Source organism: Panulirus ornatus, chromosome 50 (assembly GCF_036320965.1).
Source record: "Panulirus ornatus isolate Po-2019 chromosome 50, ASM3632096v1, whole genome shotgun sequence".
Lineage (NCBI taxonomy): Eukaryota > Metazoa > Arthropoda > Malacostraca > Decapoda > Palinuridae > Panulirus > Panulirus ornatus.
Window position 1 is genome coordinate 895,825 of NC_092273.1, and position 20,269 is coordinate 916,093.

At 40.5% G+C, this 20,269-nt stretch overlaps 2 protein-coding genes across 12 annotated transcripts in view; one reads left to right on the plus strand and one right to left on the minus strand.

Annotated features, from left to right (window-relative positions):
- The window catches only part of Dolk (Dolichol kinase), a 68,206-nt gene extending 60,809 nt beyond the window's left edge, over positions 1-7,397 (minus strand). For 4 of the 11 annotated variants that reach the window (XM_071691037.1, XM_071691028.1, XM_071691036.1 and 1 more), the window contains exon 1: positions 6,922-7,032. The gene's annotated coding sequence lies outside the window, so the exon portion shown is untranslated. The other 7 variants (XM_071691033.1, XM_071691029.1, XM_071691032.1 and 4 more) reach the window with 7 other exon arrangements.
- Positions 6,220-20,269, plus strand: part of LOC139764711 (AMP deaminase 2-like) — a 181,726-nt gene continuing 167,676 nt past the window's right edge. The window contains exons 1-2 of the mRNA XM_071691598.1: positions 6,220-6,258; positions 6,478-6,790. Of these exons, the coding sequence (XP_071547699.1) occupies positions 6,220-6,258; positions 6,478-6,790 (352 nt within the window). The remainder of the gene's footprint in view (positions 6,259-6,477; positions 6,791-20,269) is intronic.

Genomic DNA, 20,269 nt, shown 5'->3' on the forward strand with positions numbered 1-20,269 from the left:
AAATACCTTTTAATTGTAAGTGTTGTGGATGAACGGAATAACATGACTGACAAAATAGTTATTGCAGACGGTATTTGAAAATGTAGGAAATTGTATGATAGTAGAGAAAGTTCAAGAGATATACCCATGAGAGTGAATCGCCCTCCCTTTGCAGCTGAAATAGCTGAGTACAAAACTAGGGCCCACCTGAGATGATATTATTGAGCCTAAGTTAAAGAAGCTGTCCACGATAATCTGAGACAAACACTGAGGTTATTGAGAACAACTGGGGTAACTGTCCAGTTTAGCTCTGCATTGCCATTACCTTTAGGATATGGTCATTATTGTTTTCAGCCACTTAGAATACTTTGTTGGGATGATATAGATACCTGTGGAAGAGTGTTCTGTCTGAACTTTCATACTAAATGATTTATATTAAAGTCATAACAGCATATCAAGGAAAGTGTGGAGTATTCAAGCTAAAAATTGGTAATACAATTGTAAGATACCAATCTAACCTCCCTAGAAGTCAAGATTTATCTTAATGCTTGACATTTTAGTCGGAATATACCAGTCATGCTTGTGAAAATATATACCAATATGGCACCATATCTTAACAAACAGACAAAAGAGCATGATCCTCAGCAGGGGACAAAAGTTATGAGTGAGGAAAGATTGACAAAGAGGATATATGTGTTAGAGGTGGAGGGAACAAGGAGAAGTGGAAGGATGAAGTGAAAAAGATTTTGAGCAATTGGGGCCTGAACATACAGGAAGCAGAGAGACATGCAAGGAATAGTGTGAATTGAAACAATATGGTAGACCAGGGTGGACATCCTGTCAATGGACTGAATGAGGGCACGTGAAACGCCTGGGATAAACCATGGAAAGGTCTGTGGGGCATGGGTATGGATAGGGACCTGTGGTTTTGATGGATTACACATGACAGCTATAGACTGAGTATGAACAAATGTGTCCTTTTTTTCTGTTTTCCTGGCACTACCTCGCTATAGCATGGGGTAGCAATGGTGTTTTCTGTGGGATGCGGTACCAACAGAAATGGATAAAGGCAAGCAAGTATGAATATGCACATGTGTATATTATTTATTATTTACTATTTATTTTAATTTTTATTTATTTTACTTTGTCGCTGTCTCCCGTGTTAGCAAGGTAGCGCAAGGAAACAGATGAAAGAGTGGCCAAACCCACCCACATACACATGTATATACATACACGTCCACACACGCAAATATACATACTTATACATCTTAACATATACATATATATACACACACACAGACATATACATATATACACATGTACATAATTCATACTCTCTGCCTTTATTCATGATCCCATCGCCACCTCGCCACACATGAAATAACAACCCCCTCCTCCCACATGTGCACAAGGTAGCGCTAGGAAAAGACAACAAAGGCCACATTCGTTCACACTCAGTCTCTAGCTGTCATGTATAATGCCTGAAACCACAGCTCCCTTTCCACATCCAGGCCCCACACAACTTTCCATGGTTTACCCCAGACGCTTCACAAGCCCTGGTTCAGTCCATTGACAGCACGTCGACCCCGATACACCACATCGTCCAAATTCACTCTATTCCTTGCATGCCTTTCACCCTCCTGCATGTTCAGGCCCCGATCACCCAAAATCTTCTTCACTCCATCTTTCCACCTCCAATTTGGTCTCCCACTTCTCCTAGTTCCCTTCACCTCCGACACATATATCCTATTGGTCAATCTTTCCTCACTCATTCTCTCTATGTGACCATACCAATCAAAACACCCTCTTCTGCTCTCTCAACCACACTCTTTTTATTACCACACATCTCTCTTACCCTTTCATTACTTACTCGATCAAACCACCTCACACCACATATTGTCCTCAAACATCTCATTTCCAGCACATCCACCTGCCTCTGCACAACTCTACCTACAGCCCACGCCTTGCAACCATATAACATTGTTGGAACCACTATTCCTTCAAACATACCCATTTTTGCTTTCCGAGATAATGTTCTCGACTTCCACACATTCTTCAATGCTCCCAGAACTTTCGCCCCCTCCCCCACCCTATGATTCACTTCTGCTTCCATGGTTCCATCCGCTGCCAAATCCACTCCCAGGTATCTAAAACACTTCACTTCCTCCAGTTTTTCTCCATCCAAACTTACCTCCAAATTGACTTGCCCTTCAACCCTACTGTACCTAATAACCTTGCTCTTATTCACATTTACTCTTAGCTTTCTTCTTTCACACACTTTACCAAACTCAGTCACCAGCTTCTGCAGTTTCTCACACAAATCAGCCACCAGTACTGTATAATCAGCAAACAACAACTGACTCACTTCCCAAGCTCTCTCATCCACAACAGACTTCATACTTGCCCCTCTTTCCAAAACTCTTGCATTCACCTCCCTAACAACCCCATCCATTAACAAATTAAACAACCATGGAGACATCACACACCCCTGCCGCAAACCAATATTCACAGAGAGCCAATCACTTTCCTCTCTTCCTATACGTACACATGCCTTACATCCTTGATAAAAACTTTTCACTGCTTCTAACAACTTGCCTCCCACACCATATATTCTTAATACCTTCCACAGAGCATCTCTATCAACTCTATCATATGCCTTCACCAGATCCATAAATGCTACATACAAATCCATTTGCTTTTCTAAGTATTTCTCACATACATTCTTCAAAGCAAACACCTGATCCACACATCCACTACCACTTCTGAAACCACACTGCTCTCCCCCAGTCTGATGCTCTGTACATGCCTTCACCCTCTCAATCAATACCCTCCCATATAATTTACCAGGAATACTCAACAAACTTATACCTCTGGTATTTGAACACTCACTTTTATCCCCTTTGCCTTTGTACAATGGCACTATGCAAGCATTCCGCCAATCCTCAGGCACCTCACCATGAGTCATACATACATTAAATAACCTCACCAACCAGTCAACAATACAGTCACCCCCTTTTTTAATAAATTCCACTGCAATACCATCCAAACCTGCTGCCCTGCCGGCTTTCATCTTCCGCAAAGCTTTTACTACCTCTTCTCTGTTTACCAAATCATTCTCCCAAACCCTCTCACTTTGCACACCACCTCGACCAAAACACCCTATATCTGCCACTCTATCATCAAACACATTCAACAAACCTTCAAAATACTCACTCCATCTCCTTCTCACATCACCATTACTTGTTATCACCTCCCCATTAGCCCCCTTCACCGATATTCCCATTTGTTCTCTTGTCTTACGCACTTTATCTACCTCCTTCCAAAACATCTTTTTATTCTCCCTAAAATTTAATGATACTCTCTCACCCCAACTCTCATTTGCCCTCTTTTTCGCCTCTTGCACCTTTCTCTTGACCTCCTGCCTCTTTCTTTTATACATCTCCCAGTCATGTGCCTTACTTCCCTGCAATCATCCAAATGCCCCTCTCTTCTCTTTCACTAATAATCTTACTTCTTCATCCCACCACTCACTACCCTTTCTAATCTGCCCACCTCCCACGCTTCTCATGCCACAAGCATCTTTTGTGCAAGCCATCACTGCTACCCTAAATACATCCCATTCCTCCCCCACTCCCCTTACATCCTTTGTTCTCACCTTTTTCCATTCGGTACTCAGTCTCCCCTGGTACGTCCTCACACAAGTCTCCTTCCCAAGCTCACTTACTCTCACCACTCTCTTCACCCCAACATTCTTCTTTTCTGAAAACCTTTACAAATCTTCACCATCACCTCCACAAGATAATGATCAGGCATCCCTCCAGTTGCACCTCTCAGCACATTAACATCCAAAAGTCTCTCTTTCTGGCGCCTATCAATTAACATATAATCCAATAACGCTCTCTGGCCATCTCTCCTACCTACATGTGTATATATGTAAGTGTATGTATATGTGTATATGTCGATATGTATATGTATGTATATGTGCATGTATGGGCATTTATATGAGTGGATGGGCCATTCTTCGTCTGTTTCCTGGTGCTACCTCGCTGATGCATGAAACAACGATCAAACATAATTATTCAAATAAATAAATATTCTTGTCATTATGGCTGCTATGTGAGATCTGGTGAGGTTTTCAAAGATTCTGCTGATATTTTACAAGAGAGATTAAGTGAGGTTTTTGTATGTTCTGTTGATATTTCACAAGTGCTAGGTGAAATTATGAGATTTTTATAAGTTCTGTTGACATTCTACAAGTTTTAGGTGAGATAAGATGAAGTTTTTATAGGTTCTGTTGATATTTTACATATTAGGTGAGATCCAGTGAGGTTTTATAGGTTTCACAAGCATTATGTGAGGTTTTTACAGGTTTTCTTGATTTATTACATGACATGTGAGTGTTGGTGGTTTTTATAGGTTTTCTTGATATTTCACAAGTACTATGTAAGACAGGTGAGGATGTTATAGGTTCTCTTGATACTTTACAAGTGTTAGGCAAGTTTAGGTGAGGATGTTTTATTCTACAAATGTTAGGCAAGTTTTGGCAAGGTTTCTACAGGTTCTCTTGATATTTTACAAGCTTAGGTAAGGTTTTCATAGGTTCTGTTGATATCTTACATGTGTTAGTATGATTAGGTAAGGCTTACAGGTTCTGATGATATCTCACAAAAGTTAGGTTAAGTTTTTATAGGTTCCATTGTTATTATAAGAGTTAGGTGAGATCAGGAGTGATATTTATAGTTACTGTTGTATTTTACAATTGTTAAGTGAGATTAGGTGAGGTTTGTATGGGTCTTCTTGATATCTTACAAGTATCATGTGAAACTAGGTGAGGTCTTATGGGTTCTCTCAATATTTAAAAGTGTTGGGTGAGATTAGTTGAAGTATGTACACGTTTTCTTAATATTTTATGGTGTAAGGTAAGACTAGGTGAGGTTTTATGGATACTCTAAATATTTTACAAGTGTTAAGTGAGAAATGAAAATTTAGGAACAGTGAAAGAACTGCTATATAAATTTTGGAAAATAAGATGGAGAACATAAGAAGAAAGTATTGATATTATTATCATCATCATCATTACACTTAATCACTGTTTCCCGTGTCAGCGAGGTAGCATCAGGAAATAGACAAAGAATGGCCCATCCACTCATATACACATATATATGAATGCCCATACACACACATAAACAAACATGTGCAATCAACATATACATACATATACCCACACATATACAGACACATACATATTCATACTTACGTGCCTTCATCCATCCCTGTCGCTACCCCGCCCCATTGGAAATAGCATCACTACCCCTGCTTCAGTGAGGTAGCATTAGAAAAACAGACAAAAAAGGCCATATTCATTCACACTCAGTCTCTACCTGTCATGTGTAATGCACCGAAACCAAAGTTCCCCATCCACATCCAGGCCCCACAGACCTTTCTATGGTTTACCCCAGACATTTCACATGCCCTGGTTAATAAATATAAGCACTTAAAATAACTACACATAGAAGACCAAAGTACCTTAAATTTGATACATTAACAGAAAAAGGGAGGTACCATTACAAAGGTAAGACCTACTGAAATACAACTGAACTGAACAGAGAGTAATCAAAACCAATATTCATCCTTATTGATCTCCATCTTCATCCTCAATTTTCAGTTAGGTTACGTTAGGAATGATGATTAATTTTAACTGCTGTTTTTCACATTATCCCATGGGCTGATTCTCCAATGAGGTGACTAAGTCCACCAAGTGCTGTAACCAGCATTGGGACTCCAAATGCAGAGACTGTGGTTAACAGTGGACTTTGGGAGTCCACCTGGGGAGACCATGGAAAAAGGAAGTGATGTTACCACCTCAAAATCCACCTAGGGAGACCATTAGGTAATGGGAGTGATATTACTAACCTGTTAGTCCACCTAGGAAGACCACTGGGTAATGAAAGTGATATCACTAACCTGTTAGTCCACTTAGGGAGACCACTGGGTAATGGAAGTGATATCACTAACCTGTTAATCCACCTAAAGAAACCACTGGGTAATAGAAGTGATATTACCAACCTGTTAGTCTACTTAGGGAGACCATTGGACAGTGGAAATAATGTTATCAAACTGGAAATCCACCTGAGGAGACCATGGATAACAAAAGTGATGCTAACAAGCTACGAATCCACCAGGGAAGATCTTGGATAAGGAGAGTGAAGTTATCAACGTGAGAGTCCACCTGGGGAAACCATGGATAATGGAGATGTTACCAGCCTAGACTTATACCAAGTGAGACCTGAAATAACGAAAGTGACGTTACCATTTTACCTGGGTAGGGTAAGGATAATGGAAGGGATGTCACCAACCTATGAATCCACCAAGGAAGACCATATGAAACGATAGTGACGTTACAAACCTGGCAAGGGGAAACTCTTGAAAACACAAGTGACCTTACCAACCCGTAAGCCCAACTACGAAGACTATGGAAAACGAAAGTGACGTCACAAGCCTGGGAGTCCTCCTGAGGAGAAAAAAGATCATGAAATTGACGTTACCCACCTGGGAGTCCAGCTGAGGAGAGCAGGAATAACAATTGACGTTACCCACCTGGGAGTCCAGCTGAGGAGAGCAGGAATAACAATTGACGTTACCCACCTGGGAGTCCAGCTGAGGAGAGCAGGAATAACAATTGACGTTACCCACCTGGGAGTCCAGCTGAGGAGAGCAGGAATAACAATTGACGTTACCCACCTGGGAGTCCAGCTGAGGAGAGCAGGAATAACAATTGACGTTACCCACCTGGGAGTCCAGCTGAGGAGACGTAAGTTGTAAAAGGTTCTCCATATGGAAGTAAGCAGCAATGGAAGTAAGTATATGGTAGGAAGAAACCATTAATAATGAAGATAATAATAATATTGTATGATAATAAGACCCTATGTCATCCCATCTTACTCATGTTAAGAAAATGACGGCCTATGTTATCTTGATTCAGTTTTCTTCCTTAATTCAGATGATGTTATTTTCTCGTGGATATTTGTGCTGCCATATTGTTTATGTAATGACGGTCCTACAACCAATCTATTTATGATCATTATTATTATGTCACGTACTTATGATGGTTAACCGTAAACTGTTATCATATTGGTTGGAATCATATAATAAATCGTCTTCCATTACAATCATTTATTCTCTTCCATATATCGTGAGAGAGAGAGAGAGAGAGAGAGAGAGTCGTGTTACGTGAAGAAGAGAGTCAGTCCATCTTGTTCTTGATAAAAGCTGAGTAGTAGTATTTAATGATGGCCTCCAGAACATCTGTTACTGATAATGTGGTGACAACTGACATGGAGGGAAAAGAACACGAGTTTTCCCTACAGATGACAGATGGTGAGTACTACACTAATCTTACCATGACAGCTGGCAGACCACCACCACCTGCATCATTACTTGACTGGCATTTAGGGAAATTATACCATTATTCTTGATATGATAACATTATATACCTAGGGAAATTATACCATTATTCTTGATATGATAACATTATATACCTAGGGAAGTTATACCATTATTCTTGATATAATAACATTATATTCCTAGGGAAATTATACCACTATTCTTGATATAATAACATTATATACCTAGGGAAATTATACCATTATTCTTGATATGATAACATTATATACCTAGGGAAATTATACCATTATTCTTGATATAATAACATTATATTCCTAGGGAAATTATACCACTATTCTTGATATAATAACATTTTATACCTAGGGAAATTATACCATTATTCTTGATATAATAACATTATATACCTAGGGAAATTATACCATTATTCTTGATATAATAACATTATATTCCTAGGGAAATTATACCACTATTCTTGATATAATAACATTATATACCTAGGGAAATTATACCATTATTCTTGATATAATAACATTATATACCTAGGGAAATTATACCATTATTCTTGATATAATAACATTATATAGCTAGGGAAATTATACCATTATTCTTGATATAATAACATTATATTCCTAGGGAAATTATACCATTATTCTTGTTTTTTTTTTTTATTATACTTTGTCGCTGTCTCCCGCATTTGCGAGGTAGCGCAAGGAAACAGACGAAAGAAATGGCCCAACCCACCCCCATACACATGTATATACATACGTCCACACACGCAAATATACATACCTACACAGCTTTCCATGGTTTACCCCAGACGCTTCACATTCCTTGATTCAATCCACTGACAGCACGTCAACCCTGGTATACCACATCGCTCCAATTCACTCTATTCCTTGCCCTCCTTTCACCCTCCTGCATGTTCAGGCCCCGATCACACAAAATCTTTTTCACTCCATCTTTCCACCTCCAATTTGGTCTCCCTCTTCTCCTCGTTCCCTCCACCTCCGACACGTATATCCTCTTGGTCAATCTTTCCTCACTCATTCTCTCCATGTGCCCAAACCACTTCAAAACACCCTCTTCTGCTCTCTCAACCACGCTCTTTTTATTTCCACACATCTCTCTTACCCTTACGTTACTCACTCGATCAAACCACCTCACACCACACATTGTCCTCAAACATCTCATTTCCAGCACATCCATCCTCCTGCGCACAACTCTATCCATAGTCCACGCCTCGCAACCATACAACATTGTTGGAAACACTATTCCTTCAAACATACCCATTTTTGCTTTCCGAGATAATGTTCTCGACTTCCACACATTCTTCAAGGCCCCCAGAATTTTCGCCCCCTCCCCCACCCTATGATCCACTTCTGCTTCCATGGTTCCATCCGCTGCCAGATCCACTCCCAGATATCTAAAACACTTCACTTCCTCCAGTTTTTCTCCATTCAAACTCACCTCCCAATTGACTTGACCCTCAACCCTACTGTACCTAATAACCTTGCTCTTATTCACATTTACTCTTAACTTTCTTCTTTCACACACCTTACCAAACTCAGTCACCAGCTTCTGCAGTTTTTCACATGAAACAGCCACCAGTGCTGTATCATCAGCGAACAACAACTGACTCACTTCCCAAGCTCTCTCATCCCCAACTGACTTCATACTTGCCCCTCTTTCCAAAACTCTTGCATTTACCTCCCTAACAACCCCATCCATAAACAAATTAAACAACCATGGAGACATCACACACCCCTGCCGCAAACCTACATTCACTGAGAACCAATCACTTTCCTCTCTTCCTACACGTACACATGCCTTACATCCTCGATAAAAACTTTTCACTGCTTCTAACAACTTTCCTCCCACACCATATATTCTTAATACCTTCCACAGAGCATCTCTATCAACTCTATCATATGCCTTCTCCAGATCCATAAATGCTACATACAAATCCATTTGCTTTTCTAAGTATTTCTCACATACATTCTTCAAAGCAAACACCTGATCTACACATCCTCTACCACTTCTGAAACCACAGTGCTCTTCCCCAATCTGATGCTCTGTACATGCCTTCACCCTCTCAATCAATACCCTCCCATATAATTTACCAGGAATACTCAACAAACTTATACCTCTGTAATTTGAGCACTCACTCTTATCCCCTTTGCCTTTGTACAATGGCATTATGCACGCATTCTGCCAATCCTCAGGCACCTCACCATGAGTCATACATACATTAAATAACCTTACCAACCAGTCAACAATACAGTCACCCCCTTTTTTAATAAATTCCACTGCAATACCATCCAAACCTGCTGCCTTGCTGGCTTTCATCTTCCGCAATGTTTTCACTACCTCTTCTCTGTTTACCAAATCATTTTCCCTAACCCTCTCACTTTGCACACCACCTCGTCCAAAACACCCTATATCTGCCATTCTATCATCAAACACATTCAACAAACCTTCAAAATACTCACTCCATCTCCTTCTCACATCACCACTACTTGTTATCACCTCCCCATTTGCGCCCTTCACTGAAGTTCCCATTTGCTCCCTTGTCTTACGCATTTTATTTACCTCCTTCCAGAACATCTTTTTATTCTCCCTAAAATTCAATGATACTCTCTCACCCCAACTCTCATTTGCCCTTTTTTTCACCTCTTGCACCTTTCTCTTGACCTCCTGTCTCTTTCTTTTATACATCTCCCACTCAATTGCATTTTTTCCCTGCAAAAATCGTCCAAATGCCTCTCTCTTCTCTTTCACTAATACTCTTACTTCTTCATCCCACCACTCACTACCCTTTCTAATCAACCCACCTCCCACTCTTCTCATGCCACAAGCATCTTTTGCGCAATCCATCACTGATTCCCTAAATACATCCCATTCCTCCCCCACTCCCCTTACTTCCATTGTTCTCACCTTTTTCCATTCTGTACTCAGTCTCTCCTGGTACTTCCTCACACAGGTCTCCTTCCCAAGTTCACTTACTCTCACCACCCTCTTCACCCCAACATTCACTCTTCTTGATATAATAACATTATATACCTAGGGAAATTGTACGATTATTCTTGATATAATAACATTAATTTATCCCTGGGGATAGGGGAGAAAGAATACTTCCCACATATTCCCTGCGTGTCGTAGAAGGCGACTAAAAGGGAAGGGAGCGGGAGGCTGGAAATCCTCCCCTTTCTTTTTTTTTTTCCAAAAGAAGAAACAGAGAAGGGGGCCAGGTGAGGATATTCCCTCAAAGGCCCAGTCCTCATCCTCTGTTCTTAACGCTACCTCGCTAATGCGGTAAATGGTGATTAGTAAAAAAAAAAAAGAAAAAAAAAAAAATAACATTATATACCTAGGGAAATTATACCATTATTGTTGATATAATAACATTATATACCTAGGGAAATTATACCATTATTCTTGATATAATAACATTATATACCTTGGGAAATTATACCATTATTGTTGATATGATAACATTATATACCTAGGGAAATTATACCATTATTGTTGATATAATGACATTATATAGCTAGGGAAATTATACCATTATTGTTGATATAATAACATTATATAGCTAGGGAAATTATACCATTATTGTTGCTATAATGACATTATATAGCTAGGGAAATTATACCATTATTGTCGATTTTTTTTTTTTTTTTTTTTTTTTTTATACTTTGTCGCTGTCTCCCGCGTTTGCGAGGTAGTGCAAGGAAACAGACGAAAGAAATGGCCCAACCCCCCCCCATACACATGTACATACGTCCACACACGCAAATATACATACCTACACAGCTTTCCATGGTTTACCCCAGACGCTTCACATGCCTTGATTCAATCCACTGACAGCACGTCAACCCCTGTATACCACATCGCTCCAATTCACTCTATTCCTTGCCCTCCTTTCACCCTCCTGCATGTTCAGGCCCCGATCACACAAAATCTTTTTCACTCCATCTTTCCACCTCCAATTTGGTCTCCCTCTTCTCCTCGTTCCCTCCACCTCCGACACATATATCCTCTTGGTCAATCTTTCCTCACTCATTCTCTCCATGTGCCCAAACCATTTCAAAACACCCTCTTCTGCTCTCTCAACCACGCTCTTTTTATTTCCACACATCTCTCTTACCCTTACGTTACTTACTCGATCAAACCACCTCACACCACACATTGTCCTCAAACATCTCATTTCCAGCACATCCATCCTCCTGCGCACATCTCTATCCATAGCCCACGCCTCGCAACCATACAACATTGTTGGAACCACTATTCCTTCAAACATACCCATTTTTGCTTTCCGAGATAATGTTCTCGACTTCCACACATTCTTCAAGGCTCCCAAAATTTTCGCCCCCTCCCCCACCCTATGATCCACTTCCGCTTCCATGGTTCCATCCGCTGACAGATCCACTCCCAGATATCTAAAACACTTCACTTCCTCCAGTTTTTCTCCATTCAAACTCACCTCCCAATTGACTTGACCCTCACCCCTACTGTACCTAATAACCTTGCTCTTATTCACATTTACTCTTAACTTTCTTCTTCCACACACTTTACCAAACTCAGTCACCAGCTTCTGCAGTTTCTCACATGAATCAGCCACCAGCGCTGTATCATCAGCGAACAACAACTGACTCACTTCCCAAGCTCTCTCATCCCCAACAGACTTCATACTTGCCCCTCTTTCCAGGACTCTTGCATTTACCTCCCTAACAACCCCATCCATAAACAAATTAAACAACCATGGAGACATCACACACCCCTGCCGCAAACCTACATTCACTGAGAACCAATCACTTTCCTCTCTTCCTACACGTACACATGCCTTACATCCTCGATAAAAACTTTTCACTGCTTCTAACAACTTTCCTTCCACACCATATATTCTTAATACCTTCCACAGAGCATCTCTATCAACTCTATCATATGCCTTCTCCAGATCCATAAATGCTACATACAAATCCATTTGCTTTTCTAAGTATTTCTCACATACATTCTTCAAAGCAAACACCTGATCCACACATCCTCTACCACTTCTGAAACCTCACTGCTCTTCCCCAATCTGATGCTCTGTACATGCCTTCACCCTCTCAATCAATATCCTCGCATATAATTTACCAGGAATACTCAACAAACTTATACCTCTGTAATTTGAGCACTCACTCTTATCCCCTTTGCCTTTGTACAATGGCACTATGCAAGCATTCCGCCAATCCTCAGGCCATTTCACCATGAGTCATACATACATTAAATAACCTTACCAACCAGTCAACAATACAGTCACCCCCTTTTTTAATAAATTCCACTGCATTACCATCCAAACCTGCTGCCTTGCTGGCTTTCATCTTCCGCAAAGCTTTTACTACCTCTTCTCTGTTTACCAAATCATTTTCCCTAACCCTCTCACTTTGCACACCACCTCGACCAAAACACCCTATATCTGCCACTCTATCATCAAACACATTCAACAAACCTTCAAAATACTCACTCCATCTTCTTGTCACATCACCACTACTTGTTATCACCTCCCCATTTGCGCCCTTCACTGAAGTTCCCATTTGCTCCTCTGTAATTTGAGCACTCACTCTTATCCCCTTTGCCTTTGTACAATGGCACTATGCACGCATTCCGCCAATCCTCAGGCACCTCACCATGAGTCATACATACATTAAATAACCTTACCAACCAGTCAACAATACAGTCACCCCATTTTTTAATAAATTCCACTGCAATACCATCCAAACCTGCTGCCTTGCCGGCTTTCATCTTCCGCAAAGCTTTTACTACCTCTTCTCTCTTTACCAAATCATTTTCCCTAACCCTCTCACTTTGCACACCACCTCGACCAAAACACCCTATATCTGCCACTCTATCATCAAACACATTCAACAAACCTTCAAAATACTCACTCCATCTCCTTCTCACATCACCACTACTTGTTATCACCTCCCCATTTGCGCCCTTCACTGAAGTTCCCATTTGCTCCCTTGTCTTACGCACTTTATTTACCTCCTTCCAGAACATCTTTTTATTCTCCTTAAAATTTAATGATACTCTCTCACCCCAACTCTCATTTGCCCTTTTTTTCACCTCTTGCACCTTTCTCTTGACCTCCTGTCTCTTTCTTTTTATACATCTCCCACTCAATTTCATTTTTTCCCTGCAAAAATCGTCCAAATGCCTCTCTCTTCTCTTTCACTAATACCCTTACTTCTTCATCCCACCACTCACTATCCTTTCTAATCAACCCACCTCTCACTCTTCTCATGCCACAAGCATCTTTTGCGCAGTCCATCACTGATTCCCTAAATACATCCCATTCCTCCCCCACTCCCCTTACTTCCATTGTTCTCACCTTTTTCCATTCTGTACTCAGTCTCTCCTGGTACTTCCTCACACAAGTCTCCTTCCCAAGCTCACTTACTCTCACCACCCTCTTCACCCCAACATTCACTCTTCTTTTCTGAAAACCCATACAAATCTTCACCTTAGCCTCCACAAGATAATGATCAGACATCCCTCCAGTTGCACCTCTCAGCACATTAACATCGAAAAGTCTCTCTCGCGCGCCTGTCAGTTAACACGTAATCCAATAACGCTCTCTGGCCATCTCTCCTACTTACATAAGTATACTTATGTATATCTCGCTTTTTAAACCAGGTATTCCCAATCATCAGTCCTTTTTCAACACATAAATCTACAAGCTCTTCACCATTTCCATTTACAACACTGAACACCCCATGTATACCAATTATTCCCTCAACTGCCACATTACTCACCTTTGCATTCAAATCACCCATCACTATAACCCGGTATCGTGCATCAAAACCACTAACACACTTATTCAGCTGCTCCCAAAACACTTGCCTCTCATGGTCTTTCTTCTCATGCCCAGGTGCATATGCACCAATAATCACCCATCTCTCTCCATCAACTTTCAGTTTTCAATAACATTATATAGCTAGGGAGATTATACCATTATTGTTGATTTTTTTTTTTTTGCCGCTGTCTCCCGCATTTGCGAGGTAGCGCAAGGAAACAGACGAAAGAAATGGCCCAACCCACCCCCATACACATGTATATACATATGTCCACTCACGCAAATATACATACCTACACAGCTTTCCATGGTTCACCCCAGACGCTTCACATGCCCTGATTCAATCCATTGACAGCACGTCAACCCCGGTATACCACATCGATCCAATTCACTCTATTCCTTGCCCTCCTTTCACCCTCCTGCATGTTCAGGCCCTGATCACACAAAATCTTTTTCACTCCATCTTTCCACCTCCAATTTGGTCTCCCTCTTCTCCTCGTTCCCTCCACCTCCGACACATATATCTTCTTGGTCAATCTTTCCTCACTCATTCTCTCCATGTGCCCAAACCATTTCAAAACACCCTCTTCTGCTCTCTCATCCACGCTCTTTTTATTTCCACACATCTCTCTTACCCTTACGTTACTTACTCGATCAAACCACCTCACACCACACATTGTCCTCAAACATCTCATTTCCAGCACATCCATCCTCCTGCGCACAACTTTATCCATAGCCCATGCCTCGCAACCATACAACATTGTTGGAACCACTATTCCTTCAAACATACCCATTTTTGCTTTCCGAGATAATGTTCTCGACTTCCACACATTCTTCAAGGCTCCCAGGATTTTCGCCCCCTCCCCCACCCTATGATCTACTTCCATTTCCATGGTTCCATCCGCTGCCAGATCCACTCCCAGATATCTAAAACACTTTACTTCCTCCAGTTTTTCTCCATTCAAACTTACCTCCTAATTGACTTGACCCTCAACCTTACTGTACCTAATTACCTTGCTCTTATTCACATTTACTCTTAACTTTCTTCTTTCACACACTTTACCAAACTCAGTCACCAGCTTCTGCAGTTTCTCACATGAATCAGCCACCAGTGCTGTATCATCAGCGAACAACAATTGACTCACTTCCCAAGCTCTCTCATCCACAACAGACTTCATACTTGCCCCTCTTTCCAAAACTCTTGCATTTACCTCCCTAACAACTCCATCCATAAACAAATTAAACAACCATGGAGACATCACACACCCCTGCCGCAAACCTACATTCACTGAGAACCAATCACTTTCCTCTCTTCCTACACGTACACATGCCTTACATCCTCGATAAAAACTTTTCACTGCTTCTAACAACTTGCCTCCCACACCATATATTCTTAACACCTTCCACAGAGCATCTCTATCAACTCTATCATATGCCTTCTTCAGATCCATAGATGCTACATACAAATCCATTTGCTTTTCTAAGTATTTCTCACATACATTCTTCAAAGCAAACACCTGATCCACACATCCTCTACCACTTCTGAAACCACACTGCTCTTCCCCAATCTGATACTCTGTACATGCCTTCACCTTCTCAATCAATACCCTCCCAGAAAAGAAGAGTGAATGTTGGGGTGAAGAGGGTGGTGAGAGTAAGTGAGCTTGGGAAGGAGACTTGTGTGAGGAAGTACCAGGAGAGACTGAGTACAGAATGGAAAAAGGTGAGAACAATGGAAGTAAGGGGAGTGGGGGAGGAATGGGATGTATTTAGGGAATCAGTGATGGATTGCGCAAAAGATGCTTGTGGCATGAGAAGAGTGGGAGGTGGGTTGATTAGAAAGGGTAGTGAGTGGTGGGATGAAGAAGTAAGAGTATTAGTGAAAGAGAAGAGAGAGGCATTTGGACGATTTTTGCAGGGAAAAAATGAAATTGTGTGGGAGACGTATAAAAGAAAGAGACAGGAGGTCAAGAGAAAGGTGCAAGAGGTGAAAAAAAGGGCAAATGAGAGTTGGGGTGAGAGAGTATCATTAAATTTTAGGGAGAATAAAAAGAAGTTCTGGAAGGAGGTAAATAAAGTGCGTAAGACAAGGGAGCAAATGGGAACTTCAGTGAAGGGCGCAAATGGGGAGGTGATAACAAGTAGTGGTGATGTGAGAAGGAGATGGAGTGAGTATTTTGAAGGTTTGTTGAATGTGTTTGATGATAGAGTGGCAGATATAGGGTGTTTTGGTCGAGGTGGTGTGCAAAGTGTGAGGGTTAGGGAAAATGAGTTGGTAAACAGAGAAGAGGTAGTAAAAGCTTTGCGGAAGATGAAAGCCGGCAAGGCAGCAGGTTTGGATGGTATTGCAGTGGAATTTATTAAAAAAGGGGGTGACTGTATTGTTGACTGGTTGGTAAGGTTATTTAATGTATGTATGACTCATGGATTTGTTTGTAGCATTTATGGATCTGTAGAAGGCATATGATAGAGTTGATAGAGATGCTCTGTGGAAGGTATTAAGAATATATGGTGTGGGAGGAAAGTTGTTAGAAGCAGTGAAAAGTTTTTATCGAGGATGTAAGGCATGTGTACGTGTAGGAAGAGGGGAAAGTGATTGGTTCTCAGTGAATGTAGGTTTGTGGCAGGGGTGTGTGATGTCTCCATGGTTGTTTAATTTGTTTATGGATGGGGTTGTTAGGGAGGTAAATGCAAGAGTTTTGGAAAGAGGGGCAAGTATGAAGTTTGTTGGGGATGAGAGAGCTTGGGAAGTGAGTCAGTTGTTGTTCGCTGATGATACAGCGCTGGTGGCTGATTCATGTGAGAAACTGCAGAAGCTGGTGACTGAGTTTGGTAAAGTGTGTGGAAGAAGAAAGTTAAGAGTAAATGTGAATAAGAGCAAGGTTATTAGGTACAGTAGGGTTGAGGGTCAAGTCAATTGGGAGGTGAGTTTGAATGGAGAAAAACTGGAGGAAGTGAAGTGTTTTAGATATCTGGGAGTGGATCTGGCAGCGGATGGAACCATGGAAGCGGAAGTGGATCATAGGGTGGGGGAGGGGGCGAAAATTCTGGGGGCCTTGAAGAATGTGTGGAAGTCGAGAACATTATCTCGGAAAGCAAAAATGGGTATGTTTGAAGGAATAGTGGTTCCAACAATGTTGTATGGTTGCGAGGCGTGGGCTATGGATAGAGTTGTGCGCAGGAGGATGGATGTGCTGGAAATGAGATGTTTGAGGACAATGTGTGGTGTGAGGTGGTTTGATCGAGTGAGTAACGTAAGGGTAAGAGAGATGTGTGGAAATAAAAAGAGCGTGGTTGAGAGAGCAGAAGAGGGTGTTTTGAAGTGGTTTGGGCACATGGAGAGAATGAGTGAGGAAAGATTGACCAAGAGGATATATGTGTCGGAGGTGGAGGGAACGAGGAGAAGAGGGAGACCAAATTGGAGGTGGAAAGATGGAGTGAAAAAGATTTTATGTGATCGGGGCCTGAACATGCAGGAGGGTGAAAGGAGGGCAAGGAATAGAGTGAATTGGAGCGATGTGGTATACCGGGGTTGACGTGCTGTCAGTGGATTGAATCAAGGCATCTGAAGCGTCTGGGGTAAACCATGGAAAGCTGTGTAGGTATGTATATTTGCGTGTGTGGACGTATGTATATACATGTGTATGGGGGGGGTTGGGCCATTTCTTTCGTCTGTTTCCTTGCGCTACCTCGCAAACGCAGGAGACAGCGACAAAGTATAATAAAAAAAAATATAAATGACTCATGGTGAGGTGCCTGAGGATTGGCGGAATGCGTGCATAGTGCCATTGTACAAAGGCAAAGGGGATAAGAGTGAGTGCTCAAATTACAGAGGTATAAGTTTGTTGAGTATTCCTGGCAAATTATTGTTGATATAATGACATTATATAGCTAGGGAAATTATACCATTATTGTTTATATAATATCATTATATAGCTAGGGAAATTATACCATTATTGTTGATATAATATCATTATATAGCTAGGGAAATTAACCACAAATTATATTATTTTTTATATAATTACATTATATAGGTATGGAAATTAACCACAAATTATATTATTTTTAAATGATAACATTATATAGGTAGGGAAATTAACCACAAATTATATTATTGTTTATATAATTACATTATATAGGTATGGAAATTAACCACAAATTATATTATTTTTAAATGATAACATTATATAGGTAGGGAAATTAACCACAAATTATATTATTGTTTATATAATAACATTATATATGTAGGAAAAAAAACTCAAATAATATTATTGTTTATATAACAACATTATATAGGTAGGGAAATTAACCACAAATTATATTATTGTTTATATAATGACATTATATAGGTAGGGAAATTAACTACAAACTATATTATTGTTTATATAATAACATTATATAGGTAGGGAAATTAACCACAAATTATATCATTATTGTTTATATAATAACATTATATAGGTAGGGAAATTAACCACAAATTATATTATTGTTTATATAATAACATTATATAGGTAGGGAAATTAATCACAAATTATATTATCGTTTATATGATAACATGATATAGGTAGGGAAATTAACCACACATTATATTATTGTTTATTTAATAACATTATATAGGTAGGGAAATTAACCACACATTATATTATTGTTTATATAATAACATAATATAGGCAGGGATGGGTGATTTGAATGCAAAGGTGAGTAATGTGGCAGTTGAAGGAATAATTGGTATACATAGGGTGTTCAGTGTTGCAAATGGAAATGGTGAAGAGCTTGTAGATTTATGTGCTGAAAAAGGACTGGTGATTGGGAATACCTGGTTTAAAAAGCGAGATATACATAAGTATACATATGTAAGTAGGAGGGATGGCCAGAGAGCATTTTTGGATTACGTGTTAATTGACAGGCGCGCGAAAGAGAGACTTTTGCATGTTAATGTGCTGAGAGGTGCAACTGGAGGGATGTCTGATCATTATCTTGTGGAGGTGAAGGTGAAGACTTGTATGGGTTTTCAGAAAAGAAGAGAGAATGTTGGGGTGAAGAGGGTGGTGAGAGTAAGTGAGCATGGGAGGAGACTTATGTGAGGAAGTACCAGGAGAGACTGAGTACAGAATGGAAAAAGGTGAGAACAAAGGAGGTAAGGGGAGTGGGGGAGGAATGGGATGTATTTAGGGAAGCAGTGATGGCTTGCGCAAAAGATGCTTGTGGCATGAGAGGTGTGGGAGGTGGGTTGATTAGAAAGGATAGTGAGTGGTGGGATGAAGAAGTAAGATTATTAGTGAAAGAGAAGAGAGAGGCATTTGGACGATTTTTGCAGGGAAAAAATGCTAATGAGTGGGAGATGTATAAAAGAAAGAGACAGGAGGTCAAGAGAAAGGTGCAAGAGGTGAAAAAGAGGGCAAATGAGAGTTGGGATGAGAGAGTATCATTAAATTTTAGGGAGAATAAAAAGATTTTCTGGAAGGAGATAATTAAAGTGTGTAAGACAAGGGAGCAAATGGGAACTTCAGTGAAGGGTGCTGATGGGGAGGTGATAACAAGTAGTGGTGATGTGAGAAGGAGATGGAGTGAGTATTTTAAAGGTTTGTTGAATGTGTTTGATGATAGAGTGGTAGATATAGGGTGTTTTGGTCGAGATGATGTGCAAAGTGAGAAGGTTAGGGAAAATGATTTGGTAAACAGAGAAGAGGTAGTAAAAGCTTTGCGGAAGATGAAAGCCGGCAAGGCAGTAGGTTTGGATGGTATTGCAGTGAAATTTATTAAAAAAGGGGGTGACTGTATTGTTGACTGGTTGGTAAGGTTATTTAATGTATGTATGACTCATGGTGAGGTGCCTGAGGATTGGCGGAATGCTTGCATAGTGCCATTGTACAAAGGCAAAGGGGATAAGAGAGAGTGCTCAAATTACAGAGGTATAAGTTTGTTGAGTATTCCTGGTAAATTATATGGGAGGGTATTGATTGAGAGGGTGAAGGCATGTACAGAGCATCAGATTGGGGAAGAGCAGTGTGGTTTCAGAAGTGGTAGTGGATGTGTGGATCAGGTGTT